General features: G+C 46.6%; 1 protein-coding gene across 2 annotated transcripts; it reads right to left on the bottom strand.

Annotated features, from left to right (window-relative positions):
- Positions 1-815: 815 nt before the first annotated feature.
- On the bottom strand, positions 816-24,287 carry SUPT5H (SPT5 homolog, DSIF elongation factor subunit). 2 transcript variants are annotated; one of them, XM_072123301.1, is made up of 30 exons: positions 24,160-24,287; positions 19,654-19,750; positions 19,217-19,382; positions 19,066-19,131; positions 17,121-17,135; positions 15,998-16,067; positions 15,832-15,900; positions 15,681-15,746; positions 15,436-15,466; positions 14,422-14,490; positions 14,002-14,253; positions 13,784-13,873; positions 13,625-13,695; positions 13,435-13,540; positions 13,249-13,342; positions 10,138-10,274; positions 7,555-7,710; positions 7,141-7,287; positions 6,887-7,033; positions 6,671-6,796; positions 6,169-6,253; positions 5,950-6,072; positions 5,600-5,702; positions 5,064-5,191; positions 4,860-4,965; positions 4,358-4,516; positions 4,050-4,218; positions 3,766-3,969; positions 2,644-2,739; positions 816-1,305 (listed from the first exon to the last, which is right to left on the bottom strand). In XM_072123301.1, exons 2-30 carry the CDS (start codon positions 19,732-19,734, stop codon positions 1,165-1,167), a joined length of 3,273 nt encoding a protein of 1,090 aa, XP_071979402.1. In that variant the 5' UTR covers positions 19,735-19,750; positions 24,160-24,287; the 3' UTR covers positions 816-1,164. The 2 variants fall into 2 exon arrangements, with proteins under 2 accessions (XP_071979402.1, XP_071979403.1); XM_072123302.1 differs by lacking the exon at positions 17,121-17,135.

Below are 24,287 nucleotides of genomic sequence, written 5' to 3'. Positions count from 1 at the left end.
GTCTCTAGTCCTAATTGTTAGCGCCCAGGTGGTCTCCATTGCCCCCCGTACCTGAGCTCATGTGTTTGCTCCATTTAGGGTTCATCGAGTGGTGATTATCCAACTCCAGGTGCCAATGCAGACCCTTTCAGGGAGTAGATTCTGGTGCAAATTTGGACCGGCCATATAGAGATCACAACAGTTTCTGCTGCCTGATGCCTCTTTGGAGAAAATATATGATTTAATGCCCCTCCTGAGGAAATTCCTGTAAACGGCTGATGACTGCCCACCGGTGGTTGTGTCTGGTACTGCGAATTACCTTCCACGTGGATAGACCTGATCTATGTGTAGCAGCTGTGAAACCACGTCTAGAGCTGCGCCTTAAGTTCACATGGAGGGTTTGATCCTGCTGGAAAAATACAACCATAATGGCTAGTGAGAAGAAAAAGAAAAAAAAACCCAAAAATTCCATAGGCTTTATCCAGCAATTCCTAGAACTAACATTGTACAGGGAGCAGCAGAGTCGTCTGTAGTGAGAGGAGAAACTACTACCCACAACTCCCAATACAAGAGACTAAGTGTTTGGCCCAGAAAACATGGCCGACACAGAGATCAGAAGTCTCAGTAGTAGAATTGTTCTATTTGCCAGTGACAACCAATCAGAGCTCAGCTTTCATTTCCCCACGGCCGGTTTATAAAACTAAAGCTGAGCGCCGATTGGCTCCCGTGGGCAACTAGAACGGTTTTACCTCAGATAATCGGGGAAGTGTCTCTTCTCTATGAACGAGGCCTTAGACCGTATCACCCCCCCCCCCCCATGGAGACCACGCAGGGAGGTAATTCTCCTGGTTTATTGACTGCACCATATAAATATTACACAGTGGGTTTTCGCACCAGAGAAATGATCACTAACCGACCAGAAGACGACGATAAAAAATAAAAACAATTCCGATGGCGAATCAGCGAAAAATGGAAGCAAATAAAGACACATTCGCTGCAAACCCTCAAAAAATCTAAATGTCACACGGAGCGCAGGGGAGGACGGGCCCCGGATGTAGTTCGTGGTGATAAGAAAAGGTGTGTGTGCGCCGCATTCGATATTCACGTCCGTTCCTAGAAATCCGGCCTTTGCATAAAGGGTTAAATCTTCGTGAGAGGAAATGGCGGCCCCCCGGCGTGTCGGCCTCACGACTCGAGTTTTCCTAAGAAGTGGAGGTTGAGGATCTTAAGTTCGTTGTCCGAATCCATGCGCACGATGCCGTCTTCATTGTCTATGCTGAGGAGGATGCCCATCGCCTCGCGATCCTCTCCCAGGATGACCTTTACCTGTACGGGAAGGAGGAGAGAGGTCAGAGGTCAGACGGGACAGGGCCTCAGAGGAGCGAGATCCTGTCTGCACTCCTACTGTGCCAATCCTGCAGCTTCCCCTTAGTCTCAACATCTTTCGCTATCACGACTATTCATTTTTCACGCCCCCCCTCTGCCTTACCACACGGGCGACCTGCGCCTTCCCGCTACCTAAAACTTAACCGCTTAACGACCAGGCCCTTTTTCGCTTCCGCCATTCAAAATCTAAAAAAAAAAAAATCTATGAATTCGTTCCCCCCTCCCCCATCATTTACATAGCTGTGCGAGGGCTTGTTTTCTGCGTAACAAATTGCACTTTATAGTGCCGGGATTTACTGTTAATATTCCGTGCCCTGAACCGGGAAGTAGGAAATTAAAATTATAAATGCAGTGAGAGAAAAAAAAAAAAAAAAAAATCGTATTTGTACCATTTTCTTGTTTGTTTTTTTTCGGCTTTCACTGCGCGCCGCAAAATGTCACCTCTCCCCTTTACACGGGGACACTAAATTTATACAGGTTTTATTGTGTTTTAATACAACTAAAAAAAAATTCCGTACAGAGAAACGAAAAATTAAATTTCGCCATCTTCTGGCGCTAATAACCATTTCATACTTTGGTTTTTTAGGAGGAGCTGAATTTTAATTTGCTACCATTGTGAGAACTGTATGACATTCTGATCACTTTTCATCGCGTTTTCGGACATGTGGGGCGATGGTTTCTGTTAGGGGGGGGGGTCAAATGCTGGAAATAACCGTTATAATATTTTGAATAGATCAGATATTTTGGGATGCCGGGGACTTGTTTATAATTTTTTACATCCGTTCTAAGGAAAGGGGGGGGGGGGTGTTAGAATTTTACTTTAACCCTAGGTTGTTTGATTGATCCTACAGTATTGGCATTATATGAGGATTCTATTGATCATGTATTACAATGTGCCACTGTAACAGATCTTCAGAAACCATACAGCCTTGGGTGTTATAGAGACCCACGGGTGTCATGGTGAGAGATCATTGCTCTCTGATGACAGGGAGCAATGATCTCACCTAAGACGGCAGCGGCCTTGTTCTGCCACAGCAGGATTAACATATGCGATTGGTAGCAACGATTGCAGATGCTATTGGTGCATGCCCTATATGGTATTGCCATAACCCCAAGGCAGCGGAAGGTCTGTTTACTAGAAGGGCTAGAAGGTAACACTGCCTCATGTCCGGTCATAAGACCCAGAGGTTTAATTTAAATTACAACTGAACGGATTTATAAAATCTGGCAATTTAATTAAAAAAAAAAAATGTAATGTTACTGAATACATCTTCTTACCCGGCTATTTTTGGAAGGGGTGACAGGTTCCAAGTGCTCCCCGGAAAAACTGATCACTTTGTCACTGTCCTGTAACAGCACCGAGCAAAGCCCACCCTGCAAACAAGAACAAATTCTTCATAACAGACCCTTAAGGAGAAAGATTGTGGCCACGACTTCTATAAAGTGACACTACATGTAATCAGCAGAACAAGCCACCAGACGTGGCCACATGGAGTTCAGGGTCAATGTCTGGTACGGTAGTTAAAGGGCACCTACCACCCCGATTCTACCTATAAAGGTAGAAGGGGTGGTAGGTGGATGGATGGGACGTGAGGATAGCCCTTTTTTGGGCTAATCCTCACGTCCTGGGTGTCTTTTACAAAACTTTATTACATGTATAAGCTAATTTTTTTATGCGGCTACTGGGGCGTGGAGTAGCCGGACATCCACGCCCCAGTAGCCGCGTTACTCCGCCTACCAGGTAATCTTTGGCACGCAGCTCCTGGTAGCTGCACGCCCCCGTCCGAGTCCCCTGCGTTCTGCGCATGCGCAGGCCTTCGGCTGCGCGGCCGCGGCTCTGGGGCCGGAACTACTGCGCATGCGCAGTAGCTGGGGGACTCGGACGAGGGCGCGCAGCTACCAGGAGCTGCGTGCCAAAGATTACCTGGTAGGCGGAGTAAAACGGCTACTGGGGCGTGGAGTAGCCGCGACTAGTAGCCTCATGTCCGGCTACTCCACGCCCCAGTAGCCGCATAAAAAAATTAGCATATACATGTAATAAAGTTTTGTAAAAGACACCCGGGACGTGAGGATTAGCCCAAAAAAGGGCTATCCTCACGTCCCATCCATCCACCTACCACCCCTTCTACCTTTATAGGTAGAATCGAGGTGGTAGGTTCCCTTTAAAAGGTTATCCTCAAATCGCTAGGATGTGCCTTCGCGTTACGAGTAGGAGGGTCTGACCTCTAGAGCCGCAGCAGAACAGGAGCGGTTTCGCCGTTCTTATAGTCAGACGCAGTGACAGTTTTATTCTCAAAATTACAGGCGATCCTACAGGTCAGACTCACACGAGACGGGAATAACCCTCTAACCAATTCGGCAATAGTGTTGTATCTTTGCTAGTATTAGTGATGGACTTACAGTAACGCTGCGAATGATTCCCAACTGTCCCACGACCTGACTGTCCTGGAAGGTGTCTCTCACTTTGACCTGAATGTCTGTGGTAACCCAGTCGCTGGAGATCTGATCTATAGAAGAGCCCGGTGTATGAGGATTGTAACCACCCGGAGAGGGCGCCCCAGGAGTCATCGGACTGTATCCTATAGGGCTGGGACTTGGACTGGCCTGGAAGAAAGAAAGTCACAATACGGATTCCTAAGTTCACCCGGCAATGTGCACGCCATCAGACGGAAGCGGGCACTTACCTGGTAAGCCATGGGTGACGGGGTCGGGTGGTAACTGGCTGGTGAGTGTGTATTCTGATAACCCACAGGACTTGGAGCCACCTGATGATAGCCCTGCGGACTTGGGCTTGGCTGGTAGGAGCCCTGCGGAGAAGGTGCAGCGTAGGGAGAGAACTGGTCTGTGTTGTACCTGTAAAGAACCACAGAGAGAAAGTGATAAAAGTTAGAAGAATTGTGTCAGAATCTTCAGTAAGGCACAAGAATCTCCTGAGACAGGGCAGTGACCATGTATACAGGTAACAGATACTGCACTCTTATTAAACACTCACATTGCAGGTGTTCCTGGGGTCTGGGGATGATACGGCGCATTGACCTGCGGAGACGGTACATCGGGGTACCCTGGAGTCTGTGGATTTGGTGTTCCCCCATAGCCTTGGGGTGATGGGGATGGTTCATCGTCATATCGGTAATCGTACTCTTCATCCGCCCTGAAAACATTTATTAAAGGGTTAAAATAGTACTAGAATAATATATATGGGGAGGACTGGGAAGAAAGGGATCCGGAGATTTCTGAAAGGGAAACGGAGAATGGAGCCCCAACAATTCAATCCCAACACAAGGCCTCAGATAACATGCATATCACAGCCAGCCTAATACTCCCCCTGCAGGTGAAATACAGTACTACATGTAGCCTTTTACATGACTCTTCCAGTCCTCCACAAAAGGGACCTGTCCAGAGTCACAATCTCACCTGCATCATAGAACGGGGTACAATTACCCTAATACGGTTGGAGGTCACAGTCATAAGACAATTATTTAAAACACACTCACCTTGAAGGTGTATTTGGGTTGTTGGGATCCCAGGCCCCACTTTGCGCAGGGGTTCGGCTGCCATCGTGGAGAGGGGTCTGAGACCCATAATAAGGTGTTCTGCTCCCTGTAGCACACAATGGGAAAGTTATCAGTATGAGTTAGGATTCATCACATCAAAATATTAGAACAGCTATGTTACCAATGTAGCACACATGCACGTACCATCATGCACCGGCGTCTGGGAGCCATACATTGGAGTCCTGGAGCCAGTAGCGTACATTGGGGTCTGGGAGCCATAAAGGGGCGTCCTGGCGTGAGTGGAGGTCATTCCTCCAGTGCGACGTGCACCACTGTGAAGAAGAGGATGGAAATTAGGGTGTCAATCAACACATTTCAGTCATCAAAGCATTCAAAAGGTCCCTTATGCAGGGAGCCCTAGTTCCAAGACTGTGTAGTTAAAGCCCATTCACTAAACTATTTGTTTGTAAAGTTCAGGAAAATCATCACATGTGTTGCATGCTCTATCTTTTCCTGTATGTTCGGCCGGGCTGCATGGCAGCGCTCACCCCCCCTCTCTTTTTGTCTGTGAAATTAACAAACCCTAAATATTTGTAATACACACAGTATAGGGCGATACTATATAAGCAGACATTAGGGGCGGTGGATGTTGGGTTTCTTGTACCACCATAGAAATGGCTACATGATAGAGAGATAAATCCCTGTTGGAGATGATACAATAAGTGCAGCTGAATACTAACACGGTGGTGAGACGCTGTCTGTCCACAGAGATGGTCTGACAAGTGGAATGAAGTTCAACACGAGCTGTGGACTCTGTGGCATCTTTGACGACGCCAATATAACCTGCAAGACAAGACGTAGTGATCGCAATAAGGAGATTATTTAAATTCTGCCCATACATAACCGATTTCAGCACAGCCGTCTCCCCCATACACTTTCGGCTAAACATGCATGCACGTAGGATGGCGGCTTTGTTCTCAACGCTTATGTCCTTGCTGTTGAAAACAATCTCCAAGCCTCTTTACCATCGCAGTCTGCCATCATGGGTAAGCCGGGTATTCCCAAACCTCACACATTTTGTTTTACTCGCCTTTGTAGGGGCCTTGTGAAATTCGGACTGTCTGACCAATAAGATCATTGTCCCTGCGACCTCGTCCTCTGCCTGCACCACCTCCTCCGCCACCGCCTCCGCCAGCCATATTGCCTCTCTGTGCTGTAAAAATAAAGTGACGACAGTGATGGACCACCATGATATGAATATAGAGATGACTAACACCTGCATTTGAGAAATACTACAACAAATTGCTACCTCCTCCACTGGGATGTGCCGGGCTATTGATTCTCGGGCTCATTGGAGCAAAACCTCCAATTGTGAAGTTTGTCACATCTCTGGGCTGTAGGAGAACAACAGAAAGGAGGTATTAGAGTCTACAAATACTAAAAACCAGTCCTCAATATCTGACCGAAGGGTGAATCTCTCCATACAAGTCCACAGTTCATCTATTCTCAGCATGTGATGCAGCGCTGTTTTCGGTTTAGTGGCTGAACCGATTCACTGCAGCTTGCTTCATATTTATCTGAATGGAAGTTGCAGGAACCTGGTCTGGCCACTACACAGTGAACATTGCTGTCTGCCTCCTGTTCAATTCACTGTATCTGCTGCCGAGAACATCTGAGAGGATGCAGGACCCCCAATCAATCTGATACGGAGAACATATTCTACTGATATGTTATCAATATTTATAACATGCAGAATTCCTATAACAATCAAGCAAGCGTTAAGTTTGAAACACTAAGAGCGACGGCTTTACCTTAGAGCCTCCGGCTAGGACCAGGTAGCGCGTTTTGCAGACAAACATTCCTCCGTTCTCCACCAGCTTCTTACAGTGCAGGAAGGCATAATTCCGAAATAAGTGACGGATTTCACCCTCTCGACCCTAAAATATTCAAGTGAATTGTCGTCGGCTGTGGAAAACACTGAAATAGCATTTTATTATGTTAAGGTACAACAAGACATTCTTCCTCACCGAATGAGGTCCATCGATGACCTTGACTATATCTTTGACGTGAATATTATTCTCTTCCGAGTCCAGAGCGACAGCAAAGCGATTGTCCTTTTTCCTGGTGACAGCTTGGTGCCGGACTGTGACCACTTTACCGTGCATGTTCAAAACCTACAGAAAGGAACATAAGAGGCGTCCAATGAGGGTATATAAGTATGAGGCACAGGAGGTCCTTTTACACTACAGCCAATGGAGATTCTGTAGTCAGGGTCTCTTACCTGGAAGGTCTCCCTCTCCAGACGCACAATAACTCCCACCGTCTGTGGATCCAGCTGCACCAGCTCTCCCCATTCGTGCTGTCCACCAACATCTACTCCTGAAGCCGTTTCTGAACAAAGCTGCAAGTCCCGAGGAAGGACCTTTAACTGGAGTGGAAAATAAACATATTTATTAAAGAGTCAAAATAAGGATAGTAAAAACAGAAGATGAAACTATGTGCAAAAGAACAATAATAATTCCTTTATGTATATAGCGCACACAGATTACGCAGGGCTGCACAGAGCTGTCAAATCAGTCCCTGTCCCCAATGGGGCTCACAATCTAATCAACCTACCAGTATGTTTTGGAGCGCGAGAGGAAACCTACGCAAACACGGAGAGAACATACAAACTCTAAAGAACAAAAACACTGACCTCATGCATGGTGAGATCAGAGAAGAGGATGACAAAGTTTTCTTCGACCCGAACAACCAGACCAGTGTCGCCTTCGTAGCGCCCTGCGATGACCTTGACGTGGTCTCCCATGCGGAAGTACTTCTTCAATTCATTAGCTGGGAACTCTAACATGTCCTATAGGAGAGGAACAAGACAGAAAGTTAGGAGTGTGCCAGAACCTAGTGGACCTTGTAGGTGCTTTAGAATTCTTAAAGTTCATATATATTGTGGTAACGACAGGATGGCATTTTAACAACAGATTGATTGGAATGAGGCAGACGCCGCATTGCATTTACCTATGTAAACAGGGCCGATTCTAGCCATTTTGCTGCCTGAGGCGAAAATTGAAAATGCTGCCCCCCCCCCCCCCCCGACCCCCATTTTAAAAATGTTGGATTGTCATAAGAACCAGGAGTAACACTAAAGCTTCATTACAGACGCCTGTGATAACTGTTATAGCTGATTATTGTAGCCTAGGACTAAAGTACAGTAATTACCAACATCCAGAGGTCCGTTTGTAACTAGGGGTCGTCTGTAAGTCGAGTGTTAAGTAGGGGACCGCCTGTAGTTGATAAGAAGATCTTATGCAGATGAAGCGTACTGCTATACCGATAGAATATACAGTAGACTAGGGGAGTGAAAAAGCGCCATATGTGAAACACGTGTCGGGGCATTGTCTGTGTGTGATCCTCTCCTTGGTATGGTATTACAGCCACTGGTTTACAGCTTTGTGTTGTACACTCTGAGTTTACTTACTTTTGGGCATTGTCCCATCTTACTGTGCACTCATTATTCTTATTAGTGTGTTATAATTTGTACTGGCTAGTTACTACCGTTATGTGGTATACACACAATTTTATATCATTTGGGTCCGTTCATGTATGCTGTATTATGTTTGGTTTTTAACATCTATTTTGATTGAAATAAAGTATATTTATGGTTATTTGTTTCTGTGTTCTTTTGAACCTTTTTTTTGGTAATATAATATACAGTAGACACCAGATTAGTTCAGTCGCTACAAATGGAAAATAATATTCGTAGCTGATAAAGGCTAAGCTTAGTCCATGCAGGTGGAATATACAGTATTTGGTAGAGAATTAGTTCACTTTATGCACAGGGGGCATAATATAGTTGCTATACAGCTGGAATATACAATAGCGGATACCAGATTAGTTCAGTATATGAAGAATACCATTTGCAGCTGAATTATTTCAGTCTGTGCAGGTGACATAAGCAGTAGCGGATGGAGGACTAGGTGATGCAAGTGAAGTATATAGAAGCAGTCCCTGGGTTACGTACAAGATAGGGTCTGTAGGTTTGTTCTTAAGTTGAGTTTGTATGTAAGTCGGAACTGTATACTTTATTATTGTAACCCCAGTCAAACTTTTTTTGGTCTTTGTGACAGTTGGGTTGTCATAAGAACCAGGATTAACAATAAATCTTAATTACAGACACCTCTGATAACTGTTACAGCTGTTTATTGTAGCCTAGGACTAAAGCACAGTAATTACTAATATCCAGAGGTCCGTTTGTAACTAGGGGTTGTATGTAAGTCAGGTGTTCTTAAGTAGGGGGCCACCTGTAGTTGTTACTAGTATCCTAAGCCTATCTATACAAAGCTGAGCAAAAATCAAAAGGGAGGTAAAGAGTTGATAAAATCTTTGGGGAAGTTTTGCCTCCATGCACACACCAAGGGTTAACAACCTGATATTGGAGCACATACAGTTCCAGCCCCTCAGTACCTGAGCTCTGTTCTTTACTGCTCTCTGGCACAGCAGGGGTTACAGCCAGCATTTCAGAGACTTCCCCCTCACTCAGCGGCTCCTGCCGGCAAACCTGTGACACCCGGCCTGCACGTGTGTAGCTGGATCATGTGTCTCTTCAGGTCCTGAGACTCACACACTCCTGGGCTCCTCCACCTGCAGTCTCCTGCTGCTCCTACTGTCCTCCGGTCTCCCTGCACAAGGTCCAGACAGCGGGAGCTTCACTTGTGGCTCCTCACGAATGTTATCTACACGTGGAGGCCGGAAGGACAGGAGAACCTGTCAGCAGGCTGGAGATGCTTGCAGTGTGCGCTGTCAGGTCACAGCGTGTATACACACCACGCCCCCCGTCCCATCTCCGCTCTGTATAGTAATCGCGTCTGTGTTCTTAAAGAAACAGACGCGATTAATTTCATGGTGGGTGATTCGGGCGGCATTGAGCGCCCGAATCACCCACATTACAGACGCCCAGGGTGCCGCTCTAATCAAGGCTCGGGCATCTGCCGCCTGAAGCGAGATTTTCATCTCGCCTCATGGCAGATGCGGCCCTGTATGTAAACATTATCTTTGTTGGGGCAGAAGCTGTTAATGAAGTTAGTCACCCACCAGCAGTAATGGGAAACAGCAGCTTCTGCCTGATACAAGACTCCCCCCGCCCCCCATCGATCTAGTAATAACTGCACATTCTATAAAGCACCAAGACCAATCCATTTCCATATGGAATGGTCCTTTTGTCAATTACCAAGCCGGACTTCGTTCATTCCCGTAAAGCAGTTCAGAGACTAAAAGTAGGACTTACCTTGAGGTCCTCATGCTTGGGCAGGATAGTGATCTTGTTTCCATCTACACTGAGAATTTTACCCTGGAGGTTTATCAACTCTCCTTCACACACTTCCACGTTGTCTCCCGGTTGCAGACTGTGTTCACGTTCCTTCCCTGTAAGAAGATGGGACAGATCAGCATTGAGTGGAGGTTATAGTAGTGTGACCTCCAATACCTTGTTTTGTCCTAGCATCCTGTAAGCGAAGCCGCTGGCCAATAAACTGGTCACTGCCGATGAGGACAGCAGAGAATAAAACCTGGCATAAAGCATCCTTTGGGCTTCATCCACTTGTGGACGTACTTCTGAAGCTAGAGGCTGAAAGATCGTTTGTAAGACCATGATGATGACCTACACACACTGTGTACTGTCACTGACTAGTCCTTAAAGAAATGGCCAGTCACAACAACAAATAAGCCCCTATACACAGATACACAGGATGGGTGGCAGTCTTAGTGATGGGACCTTCACGGATCACAAGAACAGGGATACGATATACCCAAAAAGAATGGAGCCGGTGGTCAGACACGAGCATTGCTGCTCCATTCACTGTCTATGGAACAGATAGAGAAAGCAGAGCACTGTACTCAGCAATCTCTTCAGCGCCATAGAGATGAATAGAGTAGCAGGGCACATGTGCGACTGTCTGCTCTGTTCATTTGGGGTATATGAGAGCTCAGGTCTCCACACCAAGACCCCTACGGATTAGCAAATTAACCCCTATCCCATAGAGAGGGGCTAACTTGTGACTGGACAATCCCTTTAAATGGACTACCCAAGTTACATGTTCATAACCCATCTATAGGATAACCGTATGATCCCATATGTCCTCACTGATGTAGGGTCATTTCAACATGTGCTGCTCCTCTCAAAGTCTATGAGATGGTTAGATCCCCATGTACCAGGGATCCTTAGTCTAGTTAACAAGTGGTGCCAACATAGTCATACATTTATAATATTATAGATAATAATAAAGAATGAAACTTCTTTCACTTTAACCCCTTAGCGCTCTGCGCCGTAGCTGTACTGCGCAGAGACGATGCCGGTTCAGCGCTGTATAGCAGCCGAACCGGCATCGTTAGCCGCGGGATTTCAACGGTAATCTACCGTTGACATCCCCGGCTAACACCCGCGGTCGGAGTGGGCTCCGATCGCGGGTGTTTAACCCGTTAAATGCCGCGGTCAACGCGACCGCGGCATTTAACATGCCTTCTGGGGGTCTTTACATCACAATCGGCCCCCCCGCACAGTTTTCGGGGGGGGCCGATTGCTGTTTTGGCACCTCTGGGGTCCGATCGGGACCCCAGAGAAGCCTGGAGGGTTTACCTTTAAGATGGCGTCTGTGACGTCATCTTAAAGGCAAAGTGTCAGCCTATGCATCTGCATAGGCTGGCACTGATAATACCCTGCAATACATTAGTATTGCAGAGTATTATCAAGAACAAGCAATCAGATGATTGCTTGTTCATATCCCATGGTGGATCATGTAAAAAAATGTAAAAAAAAATGTTTTTCAATAAAAAATTACTTTATAAATCACTAAAAATGCCCATAAGCCCCAAAACATATAAAGAGACATATAACACTCAAAAAAGTCTAAATCATAACACAAACCCCACATATATAGTATCACCGCGTCCGTAACAATCCGTAGAATAAAACTAAATAACTATTGAACCCATATGATGAACGCCGTAAAAAAAAAACGTTAAAAACCCGCCAAAAATTATGATTTTTACCTATTATATCCCACTAAAAATGCAATAAAAAGTGATCAACAAAACATATGTACTCCAGAATGATATTGTTGCAAAGAACAACATGTCCCGCAAAAAACAAGCCATCAACCAGCTCTGTAGCCAAAAACGTAACAATGTTCTGCCACTTGGAAGCCGGCGATGCAAAAATGATAGATTTTTCCCCACATTAGGGTTTTATTTGGCAAATTTAGTAAAACATAAGAAAAAATATTCATGTCTGGTATTCCCGTAATCGTATTGACCCATAGAATAAAGATAACAGGATTATTAGGCTATACGGTGAACACAAAAAAAAAAAAAAGTAAAAAATCCAGTACAGAATTGATGCTTTTCTACTCATGACCTCAAAAAAAAGTTCCAAAATTTTCAACAATAGGTGATACCAACCCCAAAATGGTAACACTGGAAAAAGCATCTCGTCCCGCAAAAAAAATGCCGTCACATGGCCCCAATAACGGAAAAGCGAAAATGTTATAGCCTTCAAAAGGGGGCAACCAGAAAACTAAAATCCTGGCAGCTGCAGGGTGCTCCTTCCCTTCTGCGCCTTGCTGTGCACCCATAACACAAGTAATGTCCACATGTGGGGGGTCGCTGCACTCAGGAGAAATTGTAGAACAAATTTTATGGTGAGTTTTCTCTTTTTATCTTTTGGAAATGTGTAAATTTTAGGGCTAAATGAACGTATAACCGACAAAATTTGACCATTCTAAATTTCACCGCCATTTTGATTCAATTACTATGAAGATCTCAAGGGGTTAACAATCTTTGTAAATGCTGTTTCTGATAGTTTGAGGGGTGCAGATTTGAAAATGGGTTGGTTATATAGGGGGTTTTGTTGCTAAATATGTAAAATTTGATTTCAAACAGTATTTATCCCCAAAATAGTCAATTCCGAAAATACGGAAAATCGCTATTCGATTTGTAGGCCGCGTGACGTCAAAATAAATTATCCAAACATTTCAAAAATTATGAAAATGTAAAGTAGACAAATGGGAAATGTTATTCTGCAAGTTATTTAGGTGTTAAATCTATCTGCCTGAAAACGCGGTGGTTTTGAATTTCGAAAATGGCAAATTTTTCTAAAAATTCATCATTTTTTTCTTTTTTTTGTAAATAAACGCAAAACGTATCAGCCAAAATTTACCACTAAAATGAAGTACAACATGTGGGGAAAAAACAATATCAGAATCGCTTTGATAAGTAACAGTGTTCAAAAGTTATAACCATATAAAGAGACGCAGGTCAAATTTCAAAAAAAAGTTGCGAGCCTTAACCTGCAAACAGGCTGCGTCCTTAAGGGGTTAATATTATTCATATTAATTTTCCTTACCTGTAGATTCTGTCACTACCTCCAGATCCACACCTTCTGGCTGATCCTCAAACTTTTCTAATTCAGACAGAGTCGGCTTCACTCCTTCCGTGATCTGAAAACATGATGCATCCAAGTCAGAAAACACTGAACAATAGTCTTGTGTTTATGCACAAGAAGAGGAGCTTGTCCCCACAGGTGACCTACCACAGCAGACATAGCAAAGCTCTTGAAGAGGAAACCTTTGCGGCTGTATCTGTTACCCTCAAAAATGAGGAAATCTCCATCGGAAGAAACATCTCCCCCAAGTGATCTGAGCGGATGAGAGAATCGTTCAGGAGTACAGGGAAAATATATCCATAATATAGACCAGGACTGTGGCAAAATAAGCTCCTACCTGATCTTTTCTGTATCAAACAGCCTCTGTGGGGGTCTCCGGAACCTCTTCCTCTTGGCAAACCAATCTTTCTACATAGGGAAGACAATATAATTGTGCTAAAGGAAGCGAAACTAAACGCATAGCATATCACGACGACCATCAATACTTTCCACCTACCAGGCTCATTCGGGCCTTGATGCGATCATAGTCGATTCTAGGAATCATTTTCAGAGAAATTGTATTTTGACTGGGCTCTACATAATCCACCTAGACAAAAAACAAATGAGAAATGTAACCAAAAGAAGAATATAAAGTAGGGTAATAGCCAAAAACTCACACTAAGAAGCTTAGTAAGGACTGTCCACCCATAATACTAAGGTGAGGTCTACACGTACCTGAGCAATGTCATCCTTGTAGATACCCCTCTTCAGTCGCACCCATGATTTGGGTTTGAGGTTTGTGACTTCTTTCACCACCTTCAGGACGTCTGTCATTTCTTTGATGGGCACCATCTGCTGGTTCCAGAAGCCCATACGCAGGTTCCCTACCCCCTCAATGGCTTGTTTGACATGGGTCTGTTTGTAGGCCTCAACGTAGATGTAACCCTTGACATGCTCTGGTGCGACCACAGATTTGATCTGCAGTGGCTGCAAGAAAAAGAAGAGGAAGAAGAAATTAATTAGCGGAGACTGAATGGGGAGATAAGAAGGTATGAAAGAAAAGTATAAAGAGATCTGTGAACCAAGAGAGCAGAGGAAGTGAGCAGAACTAGGCCCAACTATATAGGGGTGATAAACTTAGAACGCAACACTTACTGCATCTGTGAACTGGTAAGCAATGAATTTCCGCATAAGAGCGATGGCGGTGGCTCGTTCCTCTCCAATCTGCAAGGAAAAAAAAAAAAACTTAGAACATTGTACATAGTCAAAGAAATGCTATAAGAGAGATCTTACTCCTACTGTAGCATCTGATGGGATATTACTAGGATTTCCATCGACATTTAGATTAAAAGGTGTCATGTCACTATAGTTTTTTCGCATTACTTTTGGTCAAGATGCTCCCAGGGCTAACACTGTGCAGGAGATTTCATCCCAACTTTGATCACTTGTATAAAGTTGTGTGTTACGGTCCAAACTTCAGGAGCCACAAAATTGTCAATTTTGAACTTCCAGCGTTCAGAATGTTATACTCTTTGTGCCATAAGCTTATAAGCTTTATCCAACAAGAAAGCCCAGGAGAACAAAGGACCACAAGTGCCACTGAAGCCTTCTGAAGACGGGTCGTCCCGAGATAAGAAGTTATCCCCCATCTCCACAGGGTGGGGAATAGAAGGTAAATCGGTGAGACTCCGCCGACTGCTGAGACCCTTATGATCTGGAGAACGAGGAGCCCATTCTAATAGGTGTCGTGGCAAGGCCAAGAAAGTGTCCAGGAGCTCTATTTGCTGACTATACGAGTGCTGAAGATCGAGTACAGTGTTTGGCACTCTCACAGAAGTCCTAACAGTCTCCTTTTAGTCAGAATATCAACCCTCGTTCACCAGAATGCGTGGGTCCCAGCAGTCAGTCCCTCCTGATCACCTTACCTCCAATCCTAGGGTAGCGCCTGATTCACAGGAAGCAATCAGGGGGACTTATAGTCCCCCCTTTCTCTTGGTCACTGCTGTCTCAGTGGTCGGACTAAGAGCATTCTGTTATCCTTCTATTGTGTGGATGTAGGTGACAGCAGCAAGCACCACAGTGATCAGAACGAACAAGCTGTGGTTCTCCAAACAGAATGTGGGAATTGGTGCTTCATGCACTTCAGGAGAACAATCTCATGACACTTACCTTACATTTCACTGTCCACAAATTGGGATCTCTAGAAGAAGAAAAGAAATAAGAGAGAACCATAAGGAACTTGAGTAAGTTATCTTCTCCCTGGTACATATCAGTGGTAAGTTGCGAGTTATCAGACATACAGGGAATTGTAGTTTCCCTAAAGATTTGGATGACAGTGTAAATTTATAAAATCGCAAAAGATCAGTATAAAAGCATCCAGGAACAAGAAGCGTTGAGGCCTGAGAGAGACTTACTTGACCCCAGGAAGAAGCTGCTGCTGGGTGATGTCATCAGACAGTTCATCTGAGCCGCCGTATATACTAGAGAGGAATAACCACATTAGACATTCATAGACTATGTACAGATGACCGATGTAGGTGCTCTCATACAACAAAGAATACTCACTGCTCCCCCACTGAGGACTTGGCATATTTCTTCATGTAATATTCGCCCAGCTCCTCTTCTCTCTGGTCTCTGTGGAGAAAGTCATTTGCACGGGTTTACGTAAAAAAAAAAAAAAAAACCCACAAATATAGTTGATGGAGAAATACTGAGCCGATGTGAACCTCACCGCCATAGATTCTGGAGACGCCTGGCACCGGAGCGATCCTCATCGAGGACGACATTGTCGATATTGGACGCTGCAGGGAGACAATACGACGCAAGTGAAAGCTAAGATGTGCTTACCTACATCTCCTGCTGCACAGAGAGGCTACACGGAGTAAACCTACTATATATTATGCCTACCCACCATTAACTCATAACAGAAAGCTGGGGGTCCAAACTTTGTGGACCCCCTTCCCGAAAATAGGATAAGGTACTCCATCCCTCCACACAGAAGATGAATGGGGAATTACCATCAGCCGTCTCCAAGCCAATAAGCCCCATCTAGGTTTCACAGGGGATTAAATGAACAGAAAATCTGCTGAGGATTAGTAGCAGATTTCAGGCACAATTACCTGTGTTCAGGAACTCTTAAAGGGTTCAAGTAATCCCTTATCCAGAGCATAAGGGACAACAAACTAATCAGTGAAGGTCCACCAACTTGGACCCCCAACGATCACTAGAAGGAAATCTCTAGCCATCTGGAAAACCCGGGTTTTGGTTCTCACTAAGTTATGGAGTGGCAGGACTAGCATGAACCCCGAGACTCCATACAGCTGTATGAGAGGGATGGAAAGAACAGAGCAAAACACTCAGCTATCTCCGGTGCTCTCACAGGTAGAGTGAACGCGAGTGCCAGAGGTAGTCAAGTCAGCAGGCAGTTTTGGTCTCATCCTGTTGCTTCCAGAACTGGACTGGTTTCTGCAATTGGCGGGGTCCTTTCTCCTGCCTGGTGGGGTTCCCTGCAGTTAGATCCTCACCAATCAATTTGTTATCCACTATAGCATGATAGGTAAAAACTTGAAAATTTGGGGTTGATTCTCTCAACTATGTACACTTACACCTTACCCAAAGTATAGTGGGTTAAGCCTATAACTGCTGGGGAATAGATACCCGGGACCCAATGCTGTACTGATGGCCCTGTTATAAACGGTGTATACAGCAATCCATGCAAAGGCTTCTGGCGTGGCTTTCCCCAAGTTTATTGGCTTCTACTTTGTTGCAAGCAGCAAATATAAAGCGTCCCATTAAGTGACCCGCCTTTGGTAACTCAACTGATAATGGTTGGTGAACATGGCATGATCGCTTACCTTCAATTTCTTCAGCTGTGACCGATGAAGAAGCCAAGACACAATGGTGCAAAACATAGCGGCAAAATCAACCACGAGGCGGAGATGATGGGACCGGAAATGGGGAAAGGGAAAAATTAAAAATATGTGGCAAAAGCTGGAGCGTGGAAGCGTGTCAGAAGTGGGGCACAATGCAAAAGGGGGAGTGGAAGAAAAACCAATGAAAAACTTTTATAATAATAATAAAAAATACAACATGCAAACAGAAGCAATGGAGCTTATAACAAGGTCAGGGTCTTGCTATGTAGGAGATGGATCAGGCTATCAGCAATCGTCACTATTGTAATGGTGCTTCTAAGTAACTGGAGGAGGAAGTGGGTAGATTACAGGAGCGCACAACACCCACTGACTACACAGGAAACCTCACACGGCTCTGCCACATACAGGAGACACACAGTGACTAGCACAGACCGCGGCCCAGTCACATAGACATCACACAGTAGGAGGAAAAAGACAAAGCAAACGTCTCTAATCTCACATACAGGAACGAGGCTTATTTTAAGGAAAGGGAGAAACCTAATCCAAATCCCGGGTCTCTCTCTGTGCCCACTGGTGGGTGGAAGTAATAGGCTTTTACGAGCCACGCGACATTCACAAGCACAATGAAGGGAGGGGGATGTCACAATGCGCACACCACAAGTGTACAATACAACACACAAGAATAGAGAGAGAATCATTACCAGACACTGAGAGAAGGCATGCAAGGAATTAGAAGATAATCTGAGTGATACAGGTCTAACAGACAGGAAAGAAAAGGTAAAAAAAAGCAACAGAACCATGACCAGAGCCATGATCTAAGAAAGTCATACAGTCCCCAAAGGTTTTCCCCCCAGGAGTCAGAGGCCAACAGAACAAGAAACTGGGGCACCCCTGCACCAATCATGTATCCAGGTATATGATACAATAACCAGGGATAACCTAAACACAGAATCCTGTGGCTGTTGGAAAACTACAACTCCCAGTTTGCTATGAGGGCAGTAGTTTTGTAAACTTAAAGAAATATCCAAAGGGTTAAAGGAAACCTACCATCAAGAATACACTAACTGAGGAATTCCTAAAAGTAGATGGCCCCTGGCACTTACGAAGTAGGGCCACACCACATCCCTGGAGCCTCTGAACTCCTACCTCCAGGAGCCACCTCGCTGCGCTCTTCAGTCTGTGCCCACGCATGTGCAGTAACGCGGCTCACTGCCGAAAAGAGCAAGAAGTCACTGCGCATGGGCACAGGCTGAATAGCCGAAGAGTGCTGCGGGGCATTCCCAATGGTAGTTGCCTTTAAAGATCCAAACTGCAAATCCCTTGGCAATTCTGGCTCCTGGAGGTTTTTTGAAGTCACCAGTCAAAATACAAGCCACCGTAAACCATGCACATAATCCCTCCACAGCCTGTAATTCTGACATATTAGGGAAGTGCTAATCTGCACACTCTCTAATAAAACGATAATAAAATGATAAAGTGGCCAAAAATCTGAGACTGATATTAACAATATTAATGATACTTTCTGAGCAAAAGTTGATAAAATCCATAGAATACGTCAATATCAACCACCAGCACCCCCACAGATCCTCTGTTCTAAGCAAAAAGCATGGAGCGCCATTTTCAGTGTAGTGGTTAGACCAAGTTACTGCAAATCAGCTGAGGCAACAGACACAGAGACCAATGCTCTTGGCCTACAGTCTCCTAGCTTATCTGTGGGGGTCCGGGATTTTAAACTCCGGCCAATCTGATATTAATGACCATCCTCCCAATATATTTAGCACGGAACACTTCTAGGTTTCACATCAGGTGCACACAGATTGGCCGAATTACACACATTCATCATTCATGTGCATGAAAATCTAAAAGTTTACCGCTGCCTTTATACACCCATTCAGCAGACAACTGGAATGAACCTCCTGGAAAGTACCTTTCTCCAAAATGTCTTCTGCTCCATCTTCCCATTGATCTTCATCTTCATACTCATCATCGACATCTGTGGATAAAGAAGCCGGTGTCAAGATCCCTAGATGCACGTCACAAACTTCAAGGACAGGACGGGCGTCTTCAGGCGGCCTTACCGGCTTCATCCAAGATAAAGCCCCCATGTCTTGGTTTCTTTCTTGGACGATCATCATCGTCCTCTTCTTCCTCTTCATCATACTCATCCTCATCTTCTTCAGCCTCTTCTTCCTCTGCTTCTTCACCCTTTTCGCTGCCGGCTGCACTAACCCTCTCATCAGCTTCCTGAAGGCACAGACAGAGGAGAATAAAAGAAACAAGTAACGGGGACAGACAGACGCTTTATATCGGTTGGGAGGTAGTTCAAGGTAAGTGGACAACGTTTCTACATCTCAAAGTGATTGATGCACTCATTCCAGGTCATTATAAGAGGAATTTATGGAGCTCTCATTGCAACAACATGTTACACAGGGATCACATATATAATGTGAATGGAAGATGCCAGACATAGGGTGAATGTCTATAACGGGAGAAAATAACCCTGCTCACAGCTCACCTCATTGTCCTCCACTTCTTCAGCCTCGCTGCTCCTATCACTCTCCTCCTCGGAGAAGTTGCTGTCCTCGCTGTCTGACATTTTATTCTGTTAAATGCTGAGGAGAAAAAAAAAATATCTGCGTGAAGAGACATCACTTGATTTTTAGCTCTGTTCACACCAGCGAAAAGCTCAAAGTGTTCTAGATAAGGTCCTGTTCACACCTGCTGATGGAACTGATATCAAGCACCCAAGGGTCATCAATAAATATTTGGCCTGGAAAACCCCTTGAAGAATATCAATATGGCATATCCTTGAGTATCACACCATAGTACAGTTAATAAAAGCAGTATAGTACATTGCATAACACTGACATTGATGGTGCAGTTACAAAGCATTGGAGTGACACTAGAAATAAAGTATATGGTGGTACAGTGCCTAGTGTTTTGCAGTAGAGTACATGGTAATATAAGGACACAAAGGTTGATGAACAATACATGGCAGCAAAACAATACAAGAATAACACTACAATAAGTAAAAAGTGAAACTGGAAGAGCTGTACTTGGCGGCCTGATGCCTACAGTTTTCAGTGCAGTACACAGCAGTATGACGACCCTTTGAGCATAGTACACGGCAGAACAGGGATATCTTGGGCCCCCTCCACTGTTTTAAGTCAGTGGAAATTGTTATGTGTGCCGGTCATTACAGTGCAGTGGACAGGATTCCTTGCATCATAGGGAAATACAATGCAAGGAGTCCCACTCTGCTGGATGCACAGCAATGTTTACAGCAAAATTTCGGTGTTGCTGTTCTCCGGGAAAAGAGTGACTCGTGTCATATGCAGTTGGGCATAAGGCTACGTTTTCATATGCTTCAGTGTCTCAGTTGTAGACTATGGAAAATGTGGAGAGTATTTTAGAAGGACAAGAGTTTTTTTTGAGAACCGGAGAAGGGATGCCAGAAGTGGCGCCACGGTGACACCAGGGGTATTGGGGTGGCGGACGAGGTGCCACGGTGACACCAGGGGTATTGTGAAAGAGTATGGCAAGAAGGGACAAGGGGAGAGCGCTAATAGTGTTACACCTTTCTTGAGAGGATAGGAGTAAGGGTGAAAGATTGTGCTCACCGTATAGGGTTGTGCTAGGATAGGCACAACGCTATGAGATGTTAGAGGTTTAACTGGCAGATGATCTGGTGCTGCCTCCCGGTGGAGGATCTCCTATGTGGTATGGCTGTGCCACTCAGGAGTTTGTGAATAGCAGAACAAAGTTTGTGATACAACCAGATGGCGCACTCAGAGTGTATTATACAGTTTGGTTTATTTAGGATCTTAAAACACAACGCGTTTCGGGGTTACAGTACCCCTTTATCAAGTGTACAAAGACTATAAAAGATAAGCAGTGGCGATAGGAGCAGGGGGAAAAAAAAGGAGTAAAATTGTCGTTGGTATTTGTTTTGTAACAGGAGTACAATGATGGTGATGGTAATAGTTCATTGTACCCAAGGGGATAAGTTAAAAATATAGATAATTAATTATTAAAAAGTTGATCAACATAAATGATATACTTAATACAATGACATAATGCTTAATAGCTCTAAAAAATAAATAAATGAATAAATAATCAGTTGATACATAATAGGTTAATAGAATGGTTAGACAATGAATTCACTATATAAGACATTGAGGAAAATAATAAGAAACAATGTATAAAATAGGTATGACTATAAATATAAAATTGGTAATGCTGCTACTGATGGAGGATGTTTGTATATGCTTACCAGTGCTAGTGGTGTTGTCGGTATCACTCACAGCATTGAGAGACGTGGCGTGATGTGAGGGTATTTAACTGCTCGTAGTGGGGAGAAGCGCGCGCCATAAAATCTCGGGCGCATGCGCAGTAGCGCAAGAAACCGACAAGATGTCGGCCATGCAGGGAGCGACACAATTTGTGGGGCATTGCGCATGTACTGAGCGCTGCCTCATAGTGGTGATGGAAGACGGGTATTGGGGTGGCGGAGGAGGCGCCACGGTGACACCAGGGGTATTGGGGTGGCGGAGGAGGCGCCACGGTGACACCAGGGGTATTGGGGTGGCGGACGAGGCGCCACGGTGACACCAGGGGTATTGGGGTGGCGGACGAGGCGCCACGGTGACACCAGGGGTATTGGGGTGGCGGACGAGGCGCCACGGTGACACCAGGGGTATTGGGGTGGCGGACGAGGCGCCACGGTGACACCAGGGGTATTGGGGTGGCGGACGAGGCGCCACGGTGACACCAGGGGTATTGGGGTGGCGGACGAGGCGCCACGGTGACACCAGGGGTATTGGGGTGGCGGACGAGGCGCCACGGTGACACCAGGGGTATTGGGGTGGCGGACGAGGCGCCACGGTGACACCAGGGGTATTGGGGTGGCGGACGAGGCGCCACGGTGACACCAGGGGTATTGGGGTGGCGGACGAGGCGCCACGGTGACACCAGGGGTATTGGGGTGGCGGACGAGGCGCCACGGTGACACCAGGGGTATTGGGGTGGCGGACGAGGCGCCACGGTGACACCAGGGGTATTGGGGTGGCGGACGAGGCGCCACGGTGACACCAGGGGTATTGGGGTGGCGGACGAGGCGCCACGGTGACACCAGGGGTATTGGGGTGGCGGACGAGGCGCCACGGTGACACCAGGGGTATTGGGGTGGCGGACGAGGCGCCACGGTGACACCAGGGGTATTGGGGTGGCGGACGAGGCGCCACGGTGACACCAGGGGTATTGGGGTGGCGGACGAGGCGCCACGGTGACACCAGGGGTATTGGGGTGGCGGACGAGGCGCCACGGTGACACCAGGGGTATTGGGGTGGCGGACGAGGCGCCACGGTGACACCAGGGGTATTGGGGTGGCGGACGAGGCGCCACGGTGACACCAGGGGTATTGGGGTGGCGGACGAGGCGCCACGGTGACACCAGGGGTATTGGGGTGGCGGACGAGGCGCCACGGTGACACCAGGGGTATTGGGGTGGCGGACGAGGCGCCACGGTGACACCAGGGGTATTGGGGTGGCGGACGAGGCGCCACGGTGACACCAGGGGTATTGGGGTGGCGGACGAGGCGCCACGGTGACACCAGGGGTATTGGGGTGGCGGACGAGGCGCCACGGTGACACCAGGGGTATTGGGGTGGCGGACGAGGCGCCACGGTGACACCAGGGGTATTGGGGTGGCGGACGAGGCGCCACGGTGACACCAGGGGTATTGGGGTGGCGGACGAGGCGCCACGGTGACACCAGGGGTATTGGGGTGGCGGACGAGGCGCCACGGTGACACCAGGGGTATTGGGGTGGCGGACGAGGCGCCACGGTGACACCAGGGGTATTGGGGTGGCGGACGAGGCGCCACGGTGACACCAGGGGTATTGGGGTGGCGGACGAGGCGCCACGGTGACACCAGGGGTATTGGGGTGGCGGACGAGGCGCCACGGTGACACCAGGGGTATTGGGGTGGCGGACGAGGCGCCACGGTGACACCAGGGGTATTGGGGTGGCGGACGAGGCGCCACGGTGACACCAGGGGTATTGGGGTGGCGGACGAGGCGCCACGGTGACACCAGGGGTATTGGGGTGGCGGACGAGGCGCCACGGTGACACCAGGGGTATTGGGGTGGCGGACGAGGCGCCACGGTGACACCAGGGGTATTGGGGTGGTGGACGAGGCGCCACGGTGACACCAGGGGTATTGGGGTGGCGGACGAGGCTACAGCATTTCACAGAAATAAGTTTAACATGTCTCAATCAGTCCTGTTGTACACAATTAAGGTTGCTCCTAGACACGACCGAGTAACTTCTGACTCAGGGTCGGGAAGCCAGACAAGACAGAAGCCAGATAAGTTCTTTATCAGGGGATAAAGGCTTAGCAGATCTATGAGTTGTGGAACAGCAGAGAAGTAGGAGAGCTGACTGTCAATGTGTGTAATAGGCATCTCAGGGTGTCCATATGTGTCCGGGACTAGTACAATGTTCAGTGGGTAAATGAACGTGTAGATAAACCTGCACCCTGATAATCTAAGCACATTGTCAGCACACAGCATCTCACAGCACTAGAGGGATCATAAAGTGTCTGCTTAGAGAGTCCCCGCTCACACTCTGGAACCTTACACTGACCAACACTGAGTGATAGGAGCTAAACAGCAATACAACTGCGTAACATTGTGAAGTAAGGGGTTAAAAATTATCTTTATTGTGTTAATATCACTAGGGGGTTGAAATTTGAGAATTTTAAGAGTCTCACAGCACGTATAGGCTATGGGTATAGGCAGTGGGTAGAGCACGGCCTGTATACAGTACAGAGGACACGTCACCAGGCCCGCGGTATAGATATAGTGGCAGCTGCTGGCTGTTAGTATCAGGACAGACAGAGGGCCCTATAGACAGGCGGCAGGACACAGCAGTCAGGCTACAGACGCGCACTATAGAGCAGCACACCCGCGGGTGCAGCAGAGCCGGGACACTCCCGGTAAGTCACCGTACAAACAACTCACCGCTGCTAACAGTCCAAAAACAGCTCCGCAAGGATCTCGTAAACCGTAACTCTACATCCGGCAAAGCGCCGACCACAGCGGAAATGACGTTAGAAAACGGGCGCCCCGTAACCGGAAGTGAATCTGTG

This window comes from Engystomops pustulosus, chromosome 9 (genome assembly GCF_040894005.1).
Source record: "Engystomops pustulosus chromosome 9, aEngPut4.maternal, whole genome shotgun sequence".
In the NCBI taxonomy this organism is placed as follows: domain Eukaryota; kingdom Metazoa; phylum Chordata; class Amphibia; order Anura; family Leptodactylidae; genus Engystomops; species Engystomops pustulosus.
The sequence above is the reverse complement of the archived record's forward strand: the minus strand, read 5'-3'. Positions and strand labels throughout refer to the sequence as shown.

Coding starts and splice junctions, on each gene's coding strand:
- SUPT5H (XM_072123301.1), bottom strand. CDS start 19,734: ATGTCAGACAGCGAGGACAGCAACTTCTCCGAGGAGGAGAGTGATAGG. Junction 19,383..19,653: donor AAGAAGTGGAGGACAATGAG/GTGAGCTGTGAG, acceptor CTGTGCCTTCAG/GAAGCTGATGAGAGGGTTAG. Junction 3,970..4,049: donor CGTCACCCATGGCTTACCAG/GTAAGTGCCCGC, acceptor TCTTTCTTCCAG/GCCAGTCCAAGTCCCAGCCC.